This window comes from Nanorana parkeri, unplaced genomic scaffold, assembly GCF_000935625.1.
Source record: "Nanorana parkeri isolate BGI_ZX_2015 unplaced genomic scaffold, ASM93562v1 scaffold840, whole genome shotgun sequence".
Taxonomy (NCBI): Eukaryota; Metazoa; Chordata; class Amphibia; order Anura; family Dicroglossidae; genus Nanorana; species Nanorana parkeri.
The window spans coordinates 505,167-526,198 of record NW_017307108.1 but is presented as its reverse complement, the minus strand read 5'-3'; the positions used below and the strand labels follow the sequence as shown (position 1 = coordinate 526,198).

Genomic DNA, 21,032 nt, shown 5'->3' with positions numbered 1-21,032 from the left:
AATTGTTGAATGCATGGCTCCAGACCCTCATGAACGATAACTTGGCTATGAGAACTACACATGTGCAGTCCACTCTCTCTCACGGCAGTGGCTGAGTTCAGCATCCTGCAAGTGAGAAAGACAGTAGACTGCACATGCCTGGTTAGGCAATCTGGGTGATCGTTCGTGAGGGGCTGGGGCCATGCATCCAATGGTCGGACCAGCCTGCCATCTAGACAGGACAGAGTGGGAGAGCCCACAGTAGTTGTTTCACAGACATTTGCTACCCCAATGACTCTCATGTCCCAACTTCCCAGAAACATACAATGAAGAGCCTTAATTAGGCCCGGTTCACACCTTGGCGTTTTGTAGCGCGTTCGAACGCTCTGCAAACCGCTCAAACACCGAAATCCCATTATTTCCTATGGGTATGGTTCACACCTGGGCGTATTACAGGCCGTATGAACGCGCTACAAAACGTCCTACACCCAAAGAAGTACAGGAGCTTCTTTGGGGCATTTTTGTCGGCGTTTCCATTGGGATACAGCCAAGTAACCCTCTGAAACGCGTATTTGTCACGCATTTTTTACCACGGTAAAAACACGTGTCACGAAACGCGCGACAAACGCGCATATTCGATACGCATAGGTGTGAACCCAGCCTAAACATGTTCCTGTCAGGATTAGGTACAGTCACTGACTGACTGTTTTTTTATGATGAATTTGATTTACTTTATTATTGCTATATATTGCAACATGCAGAAAATCTATTCATGCAGACATGCATAAAAATGCATTGGAATACTTTAAAGTGTTAATATATAGCCATTTTTTTATGACTTAGATACAACTTGGAAGGTTTAGTACCACTGCAAGACTTTTGCTGCTGCTTGTATCCCTGTTGGGAAGATTCCCCCTCAATGTATGTCCTGGTGACCATTGTTCTCCATACAGAAAGTGAATAAATGATAAATCCAACATTTTTGACTCGTCACAAGAAACAGGGATTAAGGGAAATTTTCCAGTGGAGAAACCTGTTCTCTTAATTATCTAGGAGGGGATATACCCTTGCTTTGGAACCATCTCCTCTTACTTCCTGCTGTGTCTCTGGGACAGGAATAGAGGGCAACATGTCAATGGGTCACAGACAACCAGAGCAAAATTGACAGGAGCTGTCCATTCATTACACTTTCACAAATAAAAAAATGTTTTAGATTTACATACACTTTAATATGCAACAACACCCTTACGACTATCACATCAGTCAAGTTAATATACAGTATGATGAACTTTTTACAAAACTTGTGACTACTTCCCTCAGTACACATTTTATCATTTACAATATGAAAAGCAGAGTCAATAAATAACATGGATTGCATTCATCAGTCGTTCAGGCTACTGACAGGTTCATTGTTCAAAGCATTGTGAGTGCCTGTCATTGAATTCCGACTGCTGTAAGGCATCATAAAGTTGCCATATGTTTCACAGGTTCAGATGATATAATAAAAATATCAAAGAAATATTATCTAGGCAGCTCTGTGCTAGGAGCTTATAATTGAAGCAAATGTAAGCTTTTAATAAACTATTGCAGCAGGGAAGGGATTAGAAAAAAGAAGCATACCAAATTATTTCCTAGTGTTTGAGCAGAAGCTGGCAGCCCAGTATGCAGAGGCGACTGAGCACTCATTTTGCCATGATACATGCCATTGTTGCCAGTAACATCTGGATGTCTTATGGAATAGACACCTACACTCATAATTAAATCAAACTACAGAAGTGCTTCATATCATTTTAATGATAGCTGCAAAATTAACCAGGCCCTCCTGATGGCACACCAGCAATAAAAATTAATATATTAATAGACCGTATGCAGCATATTTACATTTCGTGGCACATCAGTAACTGCGGTTCAGGTTTTTGTTTTTCTTCGCATGCATGTTTAATTGAGGCAGCAGGCATTATATGGTCTCAGTACAACAAAGAGGTTGACTGTTTGCTAAAGCATGGCTGGGATGCAGGAAATCCAACAGTCTAGTGCTGCAATAACAAGTTATACACAGACATTAGAGGTGTTCAAAGTATGTATAGTTATGATGGACCAAAAATAAACAAACCAGAAAGGAAAGGTTTGTAAATGAATGATCTTAACACAGCAGCAGTGTGCAATTGTGCTATTTTGCTTACCACGCTGCTTGCCTAAATAAGGCAGAGGAAGATCAGTAAACTGACTGCTGGTAGATACATGTCAGCAATTAGCCTGTTGCCCCCTGGGTACAAGAAAACATGGCAGAGACAAAAGGGAGCATGGTAAAGAAGGATGAAATATTTGGTCTCTGAGCATGACCTTGCTATTCCTAGTGGTAATACCAGTTCAATGAAAGACAAGTGTTGTCCCTTACTTTACCTTCCAGATGTGTTGGTAGTGCCATGTACTTGGCTATAGATGGGAGACTGCAAACACTACAAGGAAAGCTGTAATACAGAAATATTGGTGACTCAGTATTCTGGCAGGCCTGAGCATTCGCAATAAGTCTCAAAATCTCAAAAGAAGCTTAAATCAGCTAACTGATGAAAGCAGCAGCTGCACCACAAGCACTTGTTAGCTAGTTTGCATCTGCTACAGGAAAATATGATGGCTTTTTGATATTCTGCTGAAAAGTAGAAGTGCCTAAATGTGTGCCTTAATACTAATTTTATTTAACATCACTATCCTCCAACTAATGACTAGTTATTGGTTTAAACCAGTTTCTACATCCTGTCCACCACTATATCATCCCCTGACCCAGAAGTAGGCATGTCATGCATAATATTACTAGCTAAAGTAACAGATGCCCACCTTCAACTTTTTAAAACCTAGATTTTCTAGGGGTGCCATGACAGCCACTAATACCAATTGTAATACATTTTTGACTTTCCCCTTCCTCATTTCATACCGTTTCTAGATCTCACTCCTTATTCAGTCCCTTCTCCACTATATCTTGGTCAGTTTTGTAGGAACAACGTATTCCTCCAGTTGCAGAGGTGCTTTGGTTTACAACAGAATCACCTAGAATAGGAACTAGTGGTAATTCAGAAGAAGGCAAACTTGTACACAGTGGAAGAACATTTGATAGGATGAGGGTAAGGGCAAATTAGTGGCACCCTGCCTCAAAATCAAAGTGACTGATTCATAATAATCCAAAACTAAAAAGATGAGTAAGCTATTCCCAGGATTAAACATGGGACATAGATTGATCAATCAAGTGGTATTTTGTGATAAGTCTAGTGACAGTAGCAAGTTCTTGCTTCTTTGTTGCTAATGATACACGTGTTGCTGCTGGAGCTACATATTTTTTTTGTCACACTGTAATATCATTTTCAAATTTTTAGGTGCCATGTCTAACAATGAATTTCTTTATAAAATAATGGATGCCCCCCAGAAGATGACAGATTGAAAGATACAGTATATAAATGGGTGAAATAGGCCACTTATGTTAGGTTGAAAGATATATCCATGGATGGAATAGGATGCTTATATTAGGTTGAAAGATGCTTTTTGTGTGGCTGCACATAGTTGTTTTACAATGCAGATGACAAGCAGAAAACTGGACTTGATCCTCATAACTCTATATGTCCCTATATTTTTAATTGCAGTCACTAACCCTGACTCTAGTCACTAACATGCTTAAACTGATCCTGCCTATTACCTCCTTCCCTGCTTTGTGAAGCATTGTGACAAGTCCTTTTACAATTATTACACACAAGAAGTTAGAAATGAAAATGAAAGACACCTAGTAATTAGCACAGGCAACAAGCAAATCTCTTGCCTGTGATAGATGAAGATATTGTTATGGCACTGAGTGAGAGTACAACAAAACTAGTGTACTAACACCATGAGGTTGATTTTCTGAAGGCAAATAGGTTGTTCACTTTAGACATGTGCGATTCGTTTCGTTATGATTCAGAATTCGGACGAATTTACGGTATTCAGAGATTTGGATATATCCGAATAAAAATAGTAACAAATTTCAACAAATATGAAAGAAATGATAACAAAAATGTGGGGTCATTCGTTTCATTCGGATGTTGAGATTCCCTTTTTGAGTGTGTTTGGAAAAAATCGTACCATCCAAACCTTCATATCGTCCGAATTCAAATCCCGAACTGAATAGAATTTTGGACAGCTTGTCTACAACCTATTAATAGCCAGTCTCCCAAAATAACGAATTGTACATCATAAAGAACAACCAACCGTCTGAAATTACTAATAACTATTTTTGGCGAAATAATGAATCATTCCGAAAGCGAATCATTCTAGCAATGAATATGACAAAACAAAATTATTTGCTTGATGAAAAGAAACAAACCAAAACATTGTTTTTTCCGCACTTGCATAGTTCACTTTGCAAGGGAATTTGCACTTTGCAGGGGTAGTTTCCCTTAGCTTGGTGAATGTGGTGAAATTTCACTTCACAAAGAATATGACGGGGGGGAGGGGGACAATATTTTTTCTTGCAAATGATTGGGTGATGGAATTTACTGCAAAGTGCAAATTTTCTTGCAAAGTGAACAGCCTAGTTGCTTGTAGTAAATCAACCCCTATAACTGCAAATGGTGCCAGTGCACAGCAATGACAATTCCAGCTCCCAACAACTGTGAGTGCTGTGTTTCTCCAGTGTTTTTATATGAGGGCTAAGTCTGATGACCAAATCATGTCTGATTTTCGGTGGGGGGTGGGCAGACAGACACAGGGAAAGATGGGATACAAGGCACCATAGGTCAACACATCAAAAGGCACCTAGAACTGAAAAATTGTGCTCATGAGGAGTTCAGAAACTCTTAAAATGGTGCAATCTGGTTAAAAATCCTGCTTTTCCTCACTCATTTCTAATCCTTGCAGTGAAAAATGCTGGATGAATACACCTGATACATGGTACAAGTATCAGTTGTTGGATGGATGATTGCATTTTCGAATTATGTTTTTCCTTTGCCATTCTGAGTACACATCTACAATAGAGGGAAAAAATCACAATATTCATTTCTTTGCTTGAATGTTCAGCTCCAAAGAAAAGAGAACATTATGTAAATTCTCTAATGCCTTGTCATATAAGAATCCATTACCATGGTGCCGAGTTACTGAACAGGCCACAGTGAGGAATTTCTTCTATTATATCTTGTAACCATGCTTAGGATCTAAGATTGATTTCTGTAATTGAATTGTAAGTTGATAAGAATGTACTTTGTTTTTTTTTTGTTTGTGTTTTTTTTAAAGTCACCACAATAAAGTGAAACTTTTAAAGCGTTTGAGGCCTCTGCTTTGTCTGTCCAGCAGCCAGCCAGTGTGTATGACTATATCTATGATATTCATTGAGTTCAAGGGGCACTGAGCTCAAAATGTTTTTATGCATACAGTGGAAAGGGAGACAAACAGCTAAATAGACATGAATTTATATGATGGTACCTTGGTTCAGTCAGTTTTGTTATTCATACACTTTAGTAAAAAAAAAAAAAAACAGGGAGGTGGCACCCCTATTTCTTTTTTTTCCACATTATCAGCATCAACTATGAACAATTGGCAAGGAGGTGACTCAATAAGCTGTAAAACTGAACCCAGAAAGCCTATAATGAATTATCTGGCTGTGCAGTTGTGTGCATTACAAGACTGGCTAAACTAAATTGTATATATTTTGGCAGGTTAGACAGGTTGTATATATGTATTTTAAGTTTATATTACATAGTTACATTTGCTTACACTCATTGCATACACCTGGTTGGGGGCGGGGAACCAACCATGTGTATGCTGACATGTGGAGGTACCAGGAAAGGAAAATTACGGAAGGTTACTATACAATTTTCCATTTTCCTGGTACCACCACATGGCAGCATACACCTGGTTGGTTCCCCGCTCCCAACCAGATGTATGCTGCCATGGGGAGGTACCAGGAAAGGAAAATTACGGAAGGTAAGTATACAATTTTCCGTTTTTTTTCTTTGTGTTTTACTTACCTGTCTCTATGGCAATGAGTGTAAGCAACATATTTGGTTTTATACTATCTCATATTATTACAGATATAAATCTTCTAGGCATACCTGTTTTTAGGGATGGTTTTTGGTGATCCTTTCTGATAGAGGAACTATGAATCTTCTACAGGTGCAGCAACAATGCACTTGGTCCTCAGACCATGCTCAGTGGAAGCAGGCTTGTAGCTCAAGCCCTATTCAGTTTTACTAATTTTATTGTTTAAAGTGCGCTTCCACTTTTGCAGTGAAATGTGAGAAACTCCACTATATGCTTGTTACAGGGATTAGCACAGGTTATGACCAAACCCGGTCTGAATCTGAGCTCCTCTGAACTTAGAAAGAGCTCCTCCCAAACACGGAAGGAGGCTCCTTCTGTGCTGCCCAATCAGCAGTGGGTGGGGAATTTCCTGCCTGAAGCTTGATTAAGAGAAGGGGTGGGACTCAGAGATGTCATTGACTAGGGATGCACAGATACTTTTCGAGTACCAGTGCCGATACTTGGCATTTTCATGAGAACTACCAGGGTTGCAGCTGGGACCTGGCTCTGGCGCTCCACCACTGTCCTGAAATAATTAGTCTGTATTGTTTTAGAAAAACTGTCACATGACAATAAACAAAAATGTATCACTACTTGTACTTGTAAGTACTCGGCAAGTACCAGTACTCGTACTCACAAAATTGGTATCTATGCATCCCTTTATTTATATTTATAAAAATAAAATCATACATTAAAACAGAGATGTACAAATCCCAGGAGCTCCGTGTCCTTACAAATGACCGCTGCCTCCTAATTTTAGAATTTTTCTCTAGTGCAGTCCTGGAGCTCAAACGTATCGGTACATGTACTCGTACTTGTACCGAGTACTGTACTTGGTATCTGTGCAACCCTATCATTGACCTTATATGGCCACATGGCTATATTAGGTAAATGACATCCATATAATGTAAATAACGTCATAAAAAGCATCCTGCTCCTTTGTTTATGGTGAGCTGCAGGGTGGGGAATGCCTCAACCCGCAGCTGATTGGGCAGGAGGCCCATTTAGCTTACATAGTGTGATGAGCTCAAGTTCAGACAAGCTTCGGCATGAACCCGAGCTCATTCCCAGTGTGTGTTCCCATTCATACACTATCCCTAAAAAAGGATCTTTAAAAATATTTCTTTACCTTGTTGTTTCTTGAAGCAGGATTATACACGGGGCTGCAAGTCATTCTGGGAAATCAGTTTCCCCCTCTTAACACACATGCAGAAACCAAGCCTCAGCATCTTTAACCCTTTGTTAGGAAAGGCAGTGTTGAAATCTAGTTTAAAACTGATAATGAGATCTAACAGCACAATACAGACAGGGTTCATTATAGTAAACATGAACTTCACAGCCCCCTCCTTAACATTACATCCAGGTAGGATTTTTAAGCAAGTAAACAGTACTTAAACATGTAAATAGCAATTCTTATTTGTATGCAATGTGAATGAGAATATGTAACAAATATAAAGTAGGTGTTATCCCAATCTGACTGCAAAAATGAAAATACACTTTAAGCTTAAGGTACCGCGATCCAGAAAAAAAAAAGTTACAATTGTGTCATAAATTGAATGATGAAGTGATTTCATTTCTAATTATATTTTGTCATATTTAAACACAAAGGTGCTGCTGGAGACCAGAAAGGATTTTTGGGATGCATCCGTGCATTGAGAGTAAATGGCGTTCCCTTAGACTTGGAAGAAAGAGCAAAGGCAACACAAGGTGTAAAGCCTGGTTGTTCAGGACACTGCACAAGTTATAAGAATCTCTGCAAAAATGGGGGCACATGTAATGAACTGTACAAGGGCTACACATGCGACTGTTCAAGAACTGCATATGATGGGAACAACTGTATCAACGGTGAGTTGTAAACTCTTGAAACACATTTAATTTTGCCTATTTATTTTCAAACCAAAGTCTACCTAAACCAGTATCTTAGATATCTAATCGGATCAGTCACCCTCTAGCTTTTAATAACTGAAAATCCCTGTAATGCCAGAACATCACTATAGGTTTGGCTTAGATGAGAGGGATGGAGCTAGACGTTCCAAGAACTTAACCACCCCCCCTAATTTATTAGAGGTCTGCAAGTTATTAAAGTGAACTTGCTAGTATAGAATCTGACACTGACTGATGGATTCTTTTAATGGGTGCTGGCTCCTACTGGACTCTTTGTAGAAGTGTTGGCTCTGGGACTGTCTACTACATATTAATTTATTGACCTGAAACTATCCAGACATTGAAGTGTGAAAAAAACAGAATTCTTGTCTGCACACTTGTTCCAGCTCATTGACACACTGGGTTGGCAGGAAAAGATCAGAATAATAACACTAAAGCCTGCACCTTTCAAAATAATCCGCAGAATCTCTTAAAATAAGCAACCCTTACAACCCAAGATACTAGCTTTGAACAGACTTATGCTTTAAATATATTGCATTGTGCTTGAAGCAGCATGAAAAGAAAACCTATAGGTAAGTAGGCGAAACACATATCCATATATACTGCTTTACATTTTTGGGCGCAGTTTTCTTTTACAAGTGCTGTCTTGTGGAGGTAAGTGCATTGTTTCTATGCAACTGAATGATGGATCATTTAAAAAAAACATATGTTGAGGAGTTCCAGATACGTGAAATAGCTTGAATAATAACCTGTAAGCTGTCTGACCTTTTCGGAAAATTGTTGGTCTGTGGTAAACCTATTTTGCTATTCCAAAAAAGCAGAATTAGTGAGCAATCTGGAATGAGATGTCCTTTTCATTGATGTTCACAACAAACAAAAAGGCAAACATTGATTATAGAATGTCTTAAAATGATGTTCACATTTATGATGACCAAGGGAAAATTACACACAGTGAAAATATTACCATAAAACTGAAACATAACTGCACTTTGTTTTTGCAAAGTTGACATTTTAGCACACACTTACTGAACAGTAAACCTTGTAAGCTATCATTTCCACTGATTTGGAGGCCTGTTTATAAAAGAGCCTGATATTTTGCCACAAAATATGGATTTTGACATGTTTTCTCAATATGTGAATTTGCACTTAGCATTTGCTCTGCTCATGTTTTCCAAAGGTGACAATAATCCAGCAAAACCTGTTAGTTTTTTTATTATTTTACCCATTTTAACATGCCACCAGTTGCTTTGTCATTCTAAATTAGGCATAATCTATTATTTTTAATGAAGGCACGCTGGAGAAAGTGTTTTCAGAGAGTTTGCATCTTGTTTTAGCCTGCCTATTGGACACAACTACTTAACAACTACAAAACACATTTGATTTGTTTTTCACTTGTCTTTTAGTCAGTCTCTTTAACCACTTCAAGACCAGGTGTTTAGACCCCCTTCCTGGCCAGGCCATTTTTAAATGTTTAGCGCTTCAGTACTTTGACTGAAGTGTATTCCGTCATGCAGCGCTGTACTGAAATGAATTTTATACCATTTTTTGGGGACAGATATAGCTTTATTTTGGTGGTATTTAAACACCACTGGGGTTTTTATTTTTTACTATAATTAGGAAAAATTACAGAAAATTTAGAAAAAAATAAAAAAAATTTACATTATGTTAGGAAACATTTATTATTACCCAGTTTTTTGGTAAAATATAAAAGTCGGGGTCACGTCGGGTAAATAGACACCAAACATGTCAAGCTTTAAAATTGCGCGCACCCGCGAAATCGCATAAAACTACCATACCCAAAATTTCCCATAGGCGACACTTTAAAAGCTTTTACCGCTCATCAGTTTAGTGTTATCAGTGATTGATGGCCCTAGACTTATTGTTCTCACTGCGACGTTCGTGGCGATATGTAACATGTGCGGTGTAATGAGCGCAATCGTCTTTTTTGCACGTATGCGCCCCCGACGCATGTTTGCATGCGTGTATGTATGGGTGGGGACTTAAAAAAATGTTTTTTTTTTTATTCTTTTTTATGTGTAACTTTACATTTTTTTGGGAGGGGGACTTCAATTTTTTTTTTCCTTTTTTTTTTTTTCACTAAACTTTGCTATTGCTATTGCATACGGGGCTAATAAAAACCCCCTATGTGATAGCAAAATATGTGACAGGTCCTCTTTATGGAGACATCAGGGGTCTCCAAGACCCCTAATGTCACCTAGGACCCCCCAAAAGAAGCTGATGAAGCACAGGTCTACTCCATCAGCTTCTTTCCAGCTTCTGAAGCTGGAGAGTGACACAAGAATGCGGAAGTAATACATAATATGTATTATACAACACTTCCGCATTCTTGCAGAGGAGAGGGGACCGGAGGGAGCTCATGTACCGAGCTCCCTCTAATCCCCTGTGATACAGGCGACCTGCTGATCCCGGGCTCGCACCGGGCACAGCAGAGCCCGTGATCAGCGGGACAACGGCGGGGGGTAACAAATCATTGGACTACGCATCCTGACATGCGGGTTTATACACGCGAGCCGATCGGCTGAAGATGAAATTATTCATCTTAGCACGTTCAGCTATATGTGTTCTCGCAAGCTGACGTGTCGGAGTGAAAATTAAAAGACACACTACATGCGAAAGTCTGTGTGCTGCCGCTCCGTGCTGCTTTGCGTGCACTGTGTCACGTTCTTGAACAGCTGGGTGAACAACATTCATATGACATTACTGCCACGGGGTGCTGCTCCTTTGCCCATCTAGTGCCGGTAATGTTGTGTGAACAGCATAGGTCCAGCTTTACGCTGGCTGGAAGATTTATACATTAGCCCCATGCTGCAGTACATGGGTTTGCAGCTGTTCTTTTAGCCCCTGTTATTTTCCATCAACTGTTAAATACTAAAGAGTATGTTTCAAGTTTTGAAATGTGCCCAGACACAGAGTTAGCTGCAACCTGCCTTGAGCAGGCACTGAATTGTGTCACCCATGGACAAGCCTCTAAATCTTGGAAGAAAAGGCTGCCCAGGACTAAGGTTTATATGAAAATGGCAGCAGAGGTGTAGAGCAGCGATCTGCAATGGTCAGGTGGTACCATTTCACTTTTATTATTTATTTATTACAAGTATTTATATAGCGCCAACAATTTCCAAAGCCTTTTACACATTGTACATTCATATCATTCTCTGCCCTCAAGCAGCTTGCAGGCTAAAGTCCTTATCTCACATGTTCACATACGGATACTAGGGTCAATTTAGAAAAGAGCCAATTAACCTACACGTATGCCTTTGGAGAAAACCCATGCAAGCACAGGGAGAACATGCAAACTCCATGCAGATAGTGTCCTGATTGGTATTCCAACCGAAAGAACCTACTGCTACAAGACAGGAGTGCTAAGCTCCCCCTTGAAAGGAACCATGTCCCCCTGTTGATAGCGGCAACTTTATCCTCACATCCTCTCCGCCAAAGGGTAATTGTGGGTGTGTGATGGGGGGAACGTATTTGAATCTGGAAGCCCCCCATTAGAATCAGAGGGCCCAAAAATCTGCCCCTCCACCTAAATGAGTATTGAGTACATAGTATCCCTTGTCAAATAAAAGAACTCATAATGTAGAAAAGGTCCTATAAACAATGTTCCCCACCACCATGATGATACTGCTCTACCGCTACCTCCGTCACAAATGACAGCTCCCCGATGCTGCTGGAATGCAGACATAGTTGGTAGCGTCATCACACCCCTAATTGTGACACAAAATAATGACCTGTAAGAATATTTGGCTTTTTAACATAATGGGTTATTGCCTTTGGGAAGAAAAAAAAGCTTTTTACCTCAGTAGAATTTTAGCGAAATTCTAGCAAAACGGCCCCAACTATTTGTACCAAGGGACCCATTTTTGTTACTCTAATTCTAGCCCTGATTGTAGAATGTTCCTTTTGGTCTAGTTTTCCTATTTATTCTACTTTTCACAGTACCCTAGCATAGGCAGTTTACATGATGTTAGCGTCTCGAATATTAACAGTTAATATAGATGCAGACAAAAAAGTTTTGCCAAACTCGCTGGCTGCTATGAAGACACAAGTTGCCTGACACCATTCTAATGGCTTACAATAGTAGCTGTAATAGCTTGCGCATATATCTGATTGGCTTAAAATGTATAAACGTAATGTTACTGCCATAAGGTCATATTTCAGTATGATGTACTGGGAATATTGAAGGTTTTCTTTTCTACTTTAATGGCTTTTGTCAGTTATATAGATTTTACATTGTGCTATAAGAAGGAAATGGAACCAGTGGGACTCATATTTGTTCAAGAGAAAACAATACAATAACAGAAAAGAAACATAAACACAAGAGGCTGCAGTGCGTTATGACATTGCAAGACTGTTTGCCATAAGCTTTATTGTTTTAATAGGTCAAATATTAGAAGGAAGAACTGCAACCAATAAAACATGTATTAATCCATTGATAACCATTTAGTGAACAATGGATTCATCTAGTGGGATGTGGTACCCTACAAGCCAACTCAATCTTTTGGTAAATTAATTTGTTCTGTGAAATGGTAGCAAAAGCGAAACAGCACTTTTTCTCATGTCCTATTTAGCTACAAATTAGCACATAAAACACACTTAGAACTGGCATGTTCAGAAATAAGTAGGCAAAGGTTTACCATGGTTTGGAGCATATAAGAAAGTAGATGTTCAAGGATATAAAGCAAATGGTTGCGTTAAACAAAATGGCAGCTAGAATCTCACAAATAGAATGAGGGCAAAGTCTTGTGAGTCTATAAATCCATCACAGTTCCTACAAACAGTGACATATGAGCAAGTAGGCTTTATAGTGAATATCTGTGCAGAGGTGTCAATCCTCACATCATATATTAGCTGCCAAGACTAGTATGCTCTCTTCATGTTCAACTGGGTTTCTGTTATAAAACCAAGAAACCAGACTGAAACTTAAAGCACGGGTTTAAAATATAAAAGGAGTTTATTGAAAACAACAATAAACGTAAAATGCAAAAAAAACGGAGAAAGTCCGGGAGGAGTCAGTGCCGAGCCCGGGGTCAGATGCCAAAGCGTGTAGTCAACCAAGCCAGGTCAGGGAGCACGGAGAGCCTAATGAATGGAAACAAAGCCGGAGACAGGAACCAGTAGATCATTCAGCAAGTGCCAGGATCATACATGGAAGTCAGGAACAAACAGCAGCACACTTGGTTGATCAGACCAAATGCAAGGGCGGAGACTAAATGCGTACGGTGAGGTTAAATAGTGACCTGGTGCCTGCGTCATCACTGTGGGACAGGAATTACCCAGGAATCTAGTCAGTGCAGCAGAGTGATGGTGTGTGCAGGTTTGGACATAAAAGGGTGCCAAAGAGCAACCACAGTGTCACAAACACTTCAGCCATAGTTCAACTGGACAAGGCAGAGTAAGACCCTGACTGTTTCCTACCAAAAAAATACTGGGAGCTTCCACCCATATTGTCCTGCATGTGTGTGTCTGCAAGACCATAGGAATATATTGAGTAAACATCAACAAGTTAAATAAGAAAATAGAGGACTAAGACCTATGCTTCTTTGAGCTTTTTGCTTACCCTCATCTAAATATCGATAGAGTGGCTGATTGTAACCTAAACGTTCCAAACTACAGGTACAAGATAATGGGCATCTGATGGCAATAGGTTCTAAAGGTAATAACACCAGTACTTATATCTATTAATTGAAATTTGTACTCCTAAACTTTTAAAGGTAAACATCGAAACCCAAGTGCATAGACCCAGGATGCCTACTTTATTTCCCAGAAAACAATCATGGGTGTCTCGCTCTGGTTTAATTCACATTTTTTACAATTGCCTGACTTTTTCTGACCTAATGGCCTAATCTCCATCAACTTCCATTTCAATTAGAACACCCTTACTGAACACTGATGCAGCCTCAGTGACAGTGAGATGCTGATGTTAGGGAATGTGGTATCCCAATATCAAAACGAAATAAGGGAGGAACACAGCTGACATCATGTTGTGTCTCCTGCTATGCAGGTCATTAACCTCTCCTTGACTGGCCACCATACATATACGACTCCGTACGCCGCCCCATTGTTTCGGTAAGACGTACCTGTACGTTCTCCCATGGCCACCTGTGTGCACGCTCGCACTGCCTGTACAGAAGCTGCTACTCCCGCTGTCATTGGACAATGGAGAGCAGGGCCGGCCTTAGGGGTGTGCGAGCAGTGCGGCCGCACAGGGCGCCATGGCAACAAGGGCGCCGTGCGGCCGACACAGCTCGTCCTGGGGGCGGCTTCTCTCCCCCTCACCGATGGTAAAAGCTTTTAAAGCGTCACCTATGGTCAATTTTGGGCATGATAATTGTTTGCGATTTCACGGGTGCGCGCAATTTTAAAGCATGACATGTTTGGTGTCTATTTACCCGACGTAAAACAGTAGAAAGGCATCATGGCACACTCACAAAACCAGCATGTAAAACAACATGTCTCGTCACTAAGGATAATGACAGAGGTTTGGCAGTGTTTCTGTACCTTTAAGGAGGTTGGGCGTCCTCCTGACAAACCTGCACTCAATTTGATATCTTCTGCCCCCATGTGCTCCAAGATGGAGACTCTCATAGTTTAGAGTTAGGGCCGCACTATAAGAGGTGCCTTGGCGCGGCAGTGCGGCTTACACATCCTCGGCTGAAGACGTGTATCCAAACCTCTGTCATTATCCTTAGTGGTGAGACATGTTGTTTTACATGCTGGTTTTGTGAGTGTGCCATGATGCCTTTCTACTGTTTTACTGTTCAAAGCCCATTTCGTGTGCACCTTACTGTATAACTGGTAACAAATTGTTGAGTGCGTTTGTCGTTTGTTTTATTTACCCGACGTGACCCCGCTTTTTATATTTTACCAAAAATATTGGTAATAAATGGGTGTGGTTACTGGGGGTGTGGCCACTAAAGGGTGTGGCTACTGAGGGGTGTGGTCACTGAGGGGGGCTGTAAAGCTTTCTCGCACAGGGCGCCTAAAGGCCTAAGGCCGGCCCTGATGGAGAGCATTGGGTTCAGAAACAGAACAGATCAGACCAGCTCTGTGCCTTGTAATCGCTATGATTGGTTATGAGTCGCCCATTCATTAATTCCTGGTGAAAACAAGTTGCAACAGCAGCAGCACAAAATAAAAATGTGTCACATTTTTACAACCCCTTCACCTTCCTTATCCTGCACATCTGTACATAAACCCTTTCCTCGTCTCCTCCCACTGTATGTGACCTGTACACTAACCCATTAACCTCCACCTCCCTTTGTGTACGACCCGTACATTTAATGTACTTAGTGTGACATTACTATGTTTCTTAATTTTCAAAAAATTGCGGCAAAAAATCAGATTACCTTTCCAAAAAGGGATCATTTCAGTTTTAAACTGCCCTGACATTTTTATTTGACATGTTTTATAACAGAAAGTTATATAGTAAAAAATAAATGATTATTAAATACCACCAAAAGAAAGCTCCATCTGTCTCAAAAAAAATATATAAAATCAATTTTAGTACAGTGTTGTGTGACGGATTAATTCTCAGTCAAACTTTCACAGCACTGGAAACTGAAAAATGGCCTGGTAATGAAGGGGATTTAACTGCCGTTACTGACGTGATTAAAAAGGGCATCCAGGTTTTTTTCTTTCTTTTTTATGAAAGCATAACAGGGACCAGTAGGTTGGGAGTTTTTAGCTGTGATAAAGATGGCAATATAATTTATATTTAAATATATAATCTTTCACATTGAATTACAGTACGTAGGTTTGTGTCCCACATTCCAATATCTTACCAGGAACAGAGGTAGCAACTATATTAATTAATAATCTATTTTGCTTCAATCTGCTAAGCAGCTGCACCGCTAGCGATTGCATGCCATGTTACATTTCTTTACAGCTTTTATGTGTAGGTATAGGGAGAATAATAATAAGCCTTGCAATGTGTTCCACTATCTCTCACTGGCTACCACTGATAAGCTCATTTGCTTGCTACTGCTTATGATGAGTTCACTGTCAGTTTATGCATTTATAATCCTTCTATATTGCAGCTGTTGGAGGGTACTTTGAAGAAGGCACATGGCTGAGATATAATTTCCATACAGCTTCTACTTCAGCAGTGGTCAGCCCAAAAGATATGTCTAATATTCCACAGACTACGGCTTCCGAGAATTCCTTAACAAAAGAAGAGCTGCTTTTTAGCTTCAGTACCAGCAAAGTACCATGTATCCTCGTGTACGTCAGTTCCTATTCTCAGGATTATATGGCTGTGCTCCTAAAGCCACCAGGTAAAGAATTCTATCTATATAATCAACTTTGCATCAGCTGTTTAGTTCAGTAAAAATGCATGTGCCCTCAGATATAAGCATTCAAGGTGATGTATAACAATCTCTTCACTAGAAGATTGCCTCATACTGAAAAAAAATATCCACAGGCTTTTAAATAAATAAAATATGTAAAAATATTTATGTTTGCGTCAACTGTATATATAAATGACCAACTTGAATGCACTTACCCTAAAAGCACATGTATTCTGGGGTTTTTTTGCTCGATAGAAATCATTTCAATCAATTTTTAGTAAGCTAAAAAAAATATTCTAGAGCAAACTTGTACCAAACCAGTTGTATTTTTAAATGGAATATACAAATATTTGATCCTAACTTTATTTTTGCTCATTCTGAATTGATGGTAAAGAGTAGCTATCATTTAGGTTTGAGTGTTCAGAGTAAATTAAAATGACCTTATCACTAAAACTCAAAACTGCTGTCATGTATAAATTGTCTAGAAGTGCCTGCACATACCTGCAGCAGCTTTCTAGTACAGCCAAGTCCCATGCTGGTCTGATTGGCAAAGCATCAACACTTCCTTGTAATCGTTGCATGACATTTTATCCTGCTCCTAACACACATTCCTATTGGCCTGTTACTGTGATGGGCTTCCCCAATGGAGGCAAGCTCCAAAATTGCCAGGAAGTGCCTGACGTCTTTATATCTTGATATCAGCCTCCTGCCTTCCCCTGTTCAGAAGAACCCACACAGTAAAACTGTGGATAGGGAGGGGCTAGTACTCAATAGACTGCTGCACACACATGTACTAAAAGTAACATGTTGACAGTAGGAGAGAAGAGAAAGATTACCTCAGTTTGTAGATAATAAATCATTATCCAATCACAGGAAGGTCCAGAAAGGTGACCAGGCTGTATTGCTAATTATCAGTACAAGAAAGTGAGGTCACTAACTTGGGGATGCATATTTTTTTTTATAGGAGAAACAGAAATACAAATATTTTTGCAGGTTAAAACATCAGCTCCCATGTATGAATATAAACTGTGTATTTATATGTTTGCCTATAGGTCACCTTTAACTTCTCCCAAATTCTAACAAACACTTCATTTGGATTTGTAGTCCACAAATTTCCATTATATTGAGCCAAATATGGGATCTGTTTTGATAGGTTACTTTGCCAACTTTAAAATTTGAGTTCAACATTTCCAGTTGATAATAATTAAAGTGACATTAAACCCTCAGATTTTTTAACATAAAACAATAGTGTAATGTGTGCCTTACTGTAATCCATGGTTGTTTCCCTTCTCTTTGCTGCTCTTCCTTTTAAATCTGTATCTGTTCTCATGCTGGGCAGAACTTCTGTTTGGCAGCAGACTGCCTTGTCTCAGGAATGGATACACGGTGTCTGTGTATCCGTTTGTATAGGCTTGAAACCTGAGCCAGCACTACAGGAAGAGGCCCTAAGCTGAAAAGGGAAGTTCTACCCAAGCATGAGAAGACATGAGGATTTAAAAGGAAGAGCAGCAAAGAGAAGGAAAACAACCATGGATTACAGTAAGGCACACATTGCAGTATTGTTTTATGTTAAAAAATCTGAGGGTTTAATGTCACTTTAAGTGTTAAACTTGCACTCTCATTCAAAGATTTGGCTGGTCGGATACTTCATGTGTGCAAAGATGTGAAATGTTCTGATCTCTCTTTCAGGTGTCTTACAAATTCGGTATAATTTAGGTGGCACCAAAGAGCCATATATTATAGATATCAGTGACCACAAGAATATGGCGAATGGCCAACCACACAATGTCAATATAACAAGGATTGGGAGGAGCATCATCTTCCAGGTAAAATGCATTGAAATGTTATTGGTTATAGCAGCGATTACATGGCAATGTTAACATTGCCATGTGATCTTTCTCTCACAACAGAAGCAGGGGAGAGTACAGAAACTAATGAATGGATGTGCCCTGTATTAGCTCCTGGTGAAAACAAGTTGCAGCAGCACAAAATAGTAAAGTGTGTTTACCTTTCACCTAGGGATATACCGATACCAGAATCAGTGCCGATACTGGGCATTTTCACAAGTATCTGTACTTGTGAAAATGCCCTGATACTAAGCGCTGATAAAGTTGCTTTAAAGTTTTTAACACACACGGCTGTTGTAAGGTCCCATGCTTGCTGGAGCGGCGACTGTTTACGGCACCGGTCCAACCGCAAATCTTTTTTCTGCCACCCGCACAGCCATGGTAAGACCTGGCACAGCACTGAGGAATCGCGCACCCGCCCACACAGCCCTAGTGAGACCCACATGCACTGGCCCGCATGCAGCCCTGGTGAGACCCTGCATGCAGCCCTGGTGAGACCCAGCACTGACCCACATGCAGACCTAGTGAGCCCCACACGAAGCACTAGTGAGACCCAGCATTGACCCGCATGCAGCCCTGGTGAGACCCTGCATGTAGCCTTGGTGAGACCCTGCACAGAGCCCTGGTGAAACCCTGCATGCAGCCCTGGTGAGATCCTGCACACAGCCCTGGTGAGACCCTGCAACTGCCTGCACAGCCCTAGTGAGACCAACACCTGCCCATGCAGTCCTGGTGAGACCCTGCACATAGCCCCGGTGAGACCCACACCTGCCTACACAGCCCTGGTGAGATCCGCACCTGCCCACACAGCCCTGGTGAGACTCTGCACACAGCCCTGGTGAGACTCTACACATAGCCTTGGTGAAACCCTGCACACAGTCATGGTGAAACTCTGCACACAGCTTCATATTATTCTGCATTGCTGGATAATGTATTGCTGGGATTAGTAGTCCTCTATAGCTGATGGTATTCTGCATTGCTTTATAATGTATTGCCTTTATAACGTAGTCCATCTACAGCTTTGAGTCAGTGGCTGAACTACCACAGTCACAGTGGTTGCAACTTCGTCCGGGCCCTGGAGCACCACCACTGTCCTAAAATCATTAGTGTGTATTGTTTTAGAAAAATTGTCACATGACACTAAAAAAAGTATCAGTAATTGGTATCGGCGAGTACTTGAGGAAAAGTATTGTTGCTCCTACTCGGTCTTGAAAAAATGGCATCTATACTTTCACTCCCTCTCCTCTGCAGTATCTGTCAGCTCTATTCTATCTCTGCTCTAAGCTGTGTAAGCCCTTTGCCTTCCTTATCCTGCACATCTGTACATTAACCCCTTGTGGTTTCCTGGATTTCCTGGTTTTGCTACCTACTCCAAGAGCTGCTCACCTGGAAAGTGTTTGCAGGGAGAGAGTTCAGACTTTTCAGTTTTTATTGAAAATACTTGTTACATGTTTAGAACATCTAGAATCAGGATGGACCTGAAATTTGGTCCTTTTAAAAACTTGTTATATCTTATATACAGGACTAAATGTTTTAAAACATAATTTTTTTAGTCAAATATATGTAAAATATTGTATAAACCAGCTTGGAAGAGGATAATCTAACTGTCTGGCTCAAAGAAGGCTAGTTTACAGAGCTCAATTGCTGAAGCTCACATAACGCACAAAGCTAAATGAGTCAGAGGAGTGACTTACCACCCTCCCTGCTCTCCATACAGATTTTAAAATCTGAAAAAAGATACTGCTGTACTCTCTCTTTAGAAAACTCACAATGCTATGTGAAACGTCTCTTGGAAATACCCTGTATTAAAGCCGGACTGTCAAAAGCACTGGCGGAACTACCAGGGTCGCAGTGGTCGCAATTGCAACCGGGCCCTGGCATTCCGCCACTTGGGGGGGGCCCAGCGAGGAAGAAGAGGGCCCCCCTGAGAGAGTGCCGCTCCTTCCCTGCCGCACAGCCGCCCGCAGCATGTATGGGCAGCTGTGCGGCAGGAATGGGAGAGACTGTCACCAGCAGAATATGCTGCAGGCACCGCCGGGCAGCACATTCTGCTGTGTGAGGACCCGACCCTCTTAGCCCCGCCCCCTGACCGGGGAGACGAGGAAGAGGGCTGCTGGAGAAGGAAGGTAAGTCTGGAGTGGGAAGTGGGGGAGGGGGAGGGGCGCGGGAAAGTGTGTGTGTGTGTGTGGTAGGGCTGACTTCTATTATAATGTATTGCTGGGACTTGTAGTCCCGCATAGCTGGTGGTATTCTGCAATGATGTATGATGATTATACAGTAAGGCAGAATAGCTCCAATTATGTAGGACTACAAGTCCCAGCAGTGCATTACAGTGGGGGGATGCTGGTGTATTGGTATTCTGCATACCTGACTTTTATTATAAGGTATTGCTGGGACTTGTAGTCCCGCATAGGTACTCTTTATTGACCCTGTCACCTCCGATACAGGAGTTCTAGCACAGCACTGTGCTGGAACTCCTGTGACAGGTGAGAGAGGAAGAGCACAGCTCTCCCCTCTCACTGTCTACACGGAGCGGCAGGGTTACCTTTAACCCTGCCGCTCACTGCAGTGAGGAGACGGACTCCGCGGTGGAGCCCGGAGGACGGAACCAGAGGAGAGTGGTAAGTGCAGGGGGGAGGGGAGGAGGCTGCAGGCTGTTTACATGTGATCTTGGCGACATCGCCGAGTTCACATGTAAACGAACAATCGGCTGCCTCACTCATCATTTAGTCCTGCTTGTGCAAAGCAGGACTACATGTAGAGAGGGCAACTTACCGCCCGATGCCCAGAACTTCCCCACAAGGACAACGCTGCCGCCCCTCTGCTCCCTGCCGCCCTGAGGCCGGGCCTCGGTGGCCTTGTGGGGAATCCGGGCCTGACTACAAGTGCCAGCAATGCATTCTTTTTTTAAGTAGGGTTACACCAGTGTCAATACTGGGAATTTTCACAAGTACCCACACGCGTGAAAATGCCCCGATAC

The 21,032-nt window shown here is 41.2% G+C and overlaps 1 protein-coding gene across 1 annotated transcript in view; it reads left to right on the top strand.

Moving 5' to 3' along the window:
* Positions 1 to 21,032, top strand: part of CNTNAP2 (contactin associated protein-like 2) — a 266,748-nt gene that overhangs the window by 169,041 nt on the left and 76,675 nt on the right. Inside the window, exons 6-8 of the mRNA XM_018565388.1 lie at positions 7,624 to 7,860; positions 15,957 to 16,193; positions 17,895 to 18,031. Coding sequence (XP_018420890.1) covers positions 7,624 to 7,860; positions 15,957 to 16,193; positions 17,895 to 18,031 — 611 coding nt within the window. The remainder of the gene's footprint in view (positions 1 to 7,623; positions 7,861 to 15,956; positions 16,194 to 17,894; positions 18,032 to 21,032) is intronic.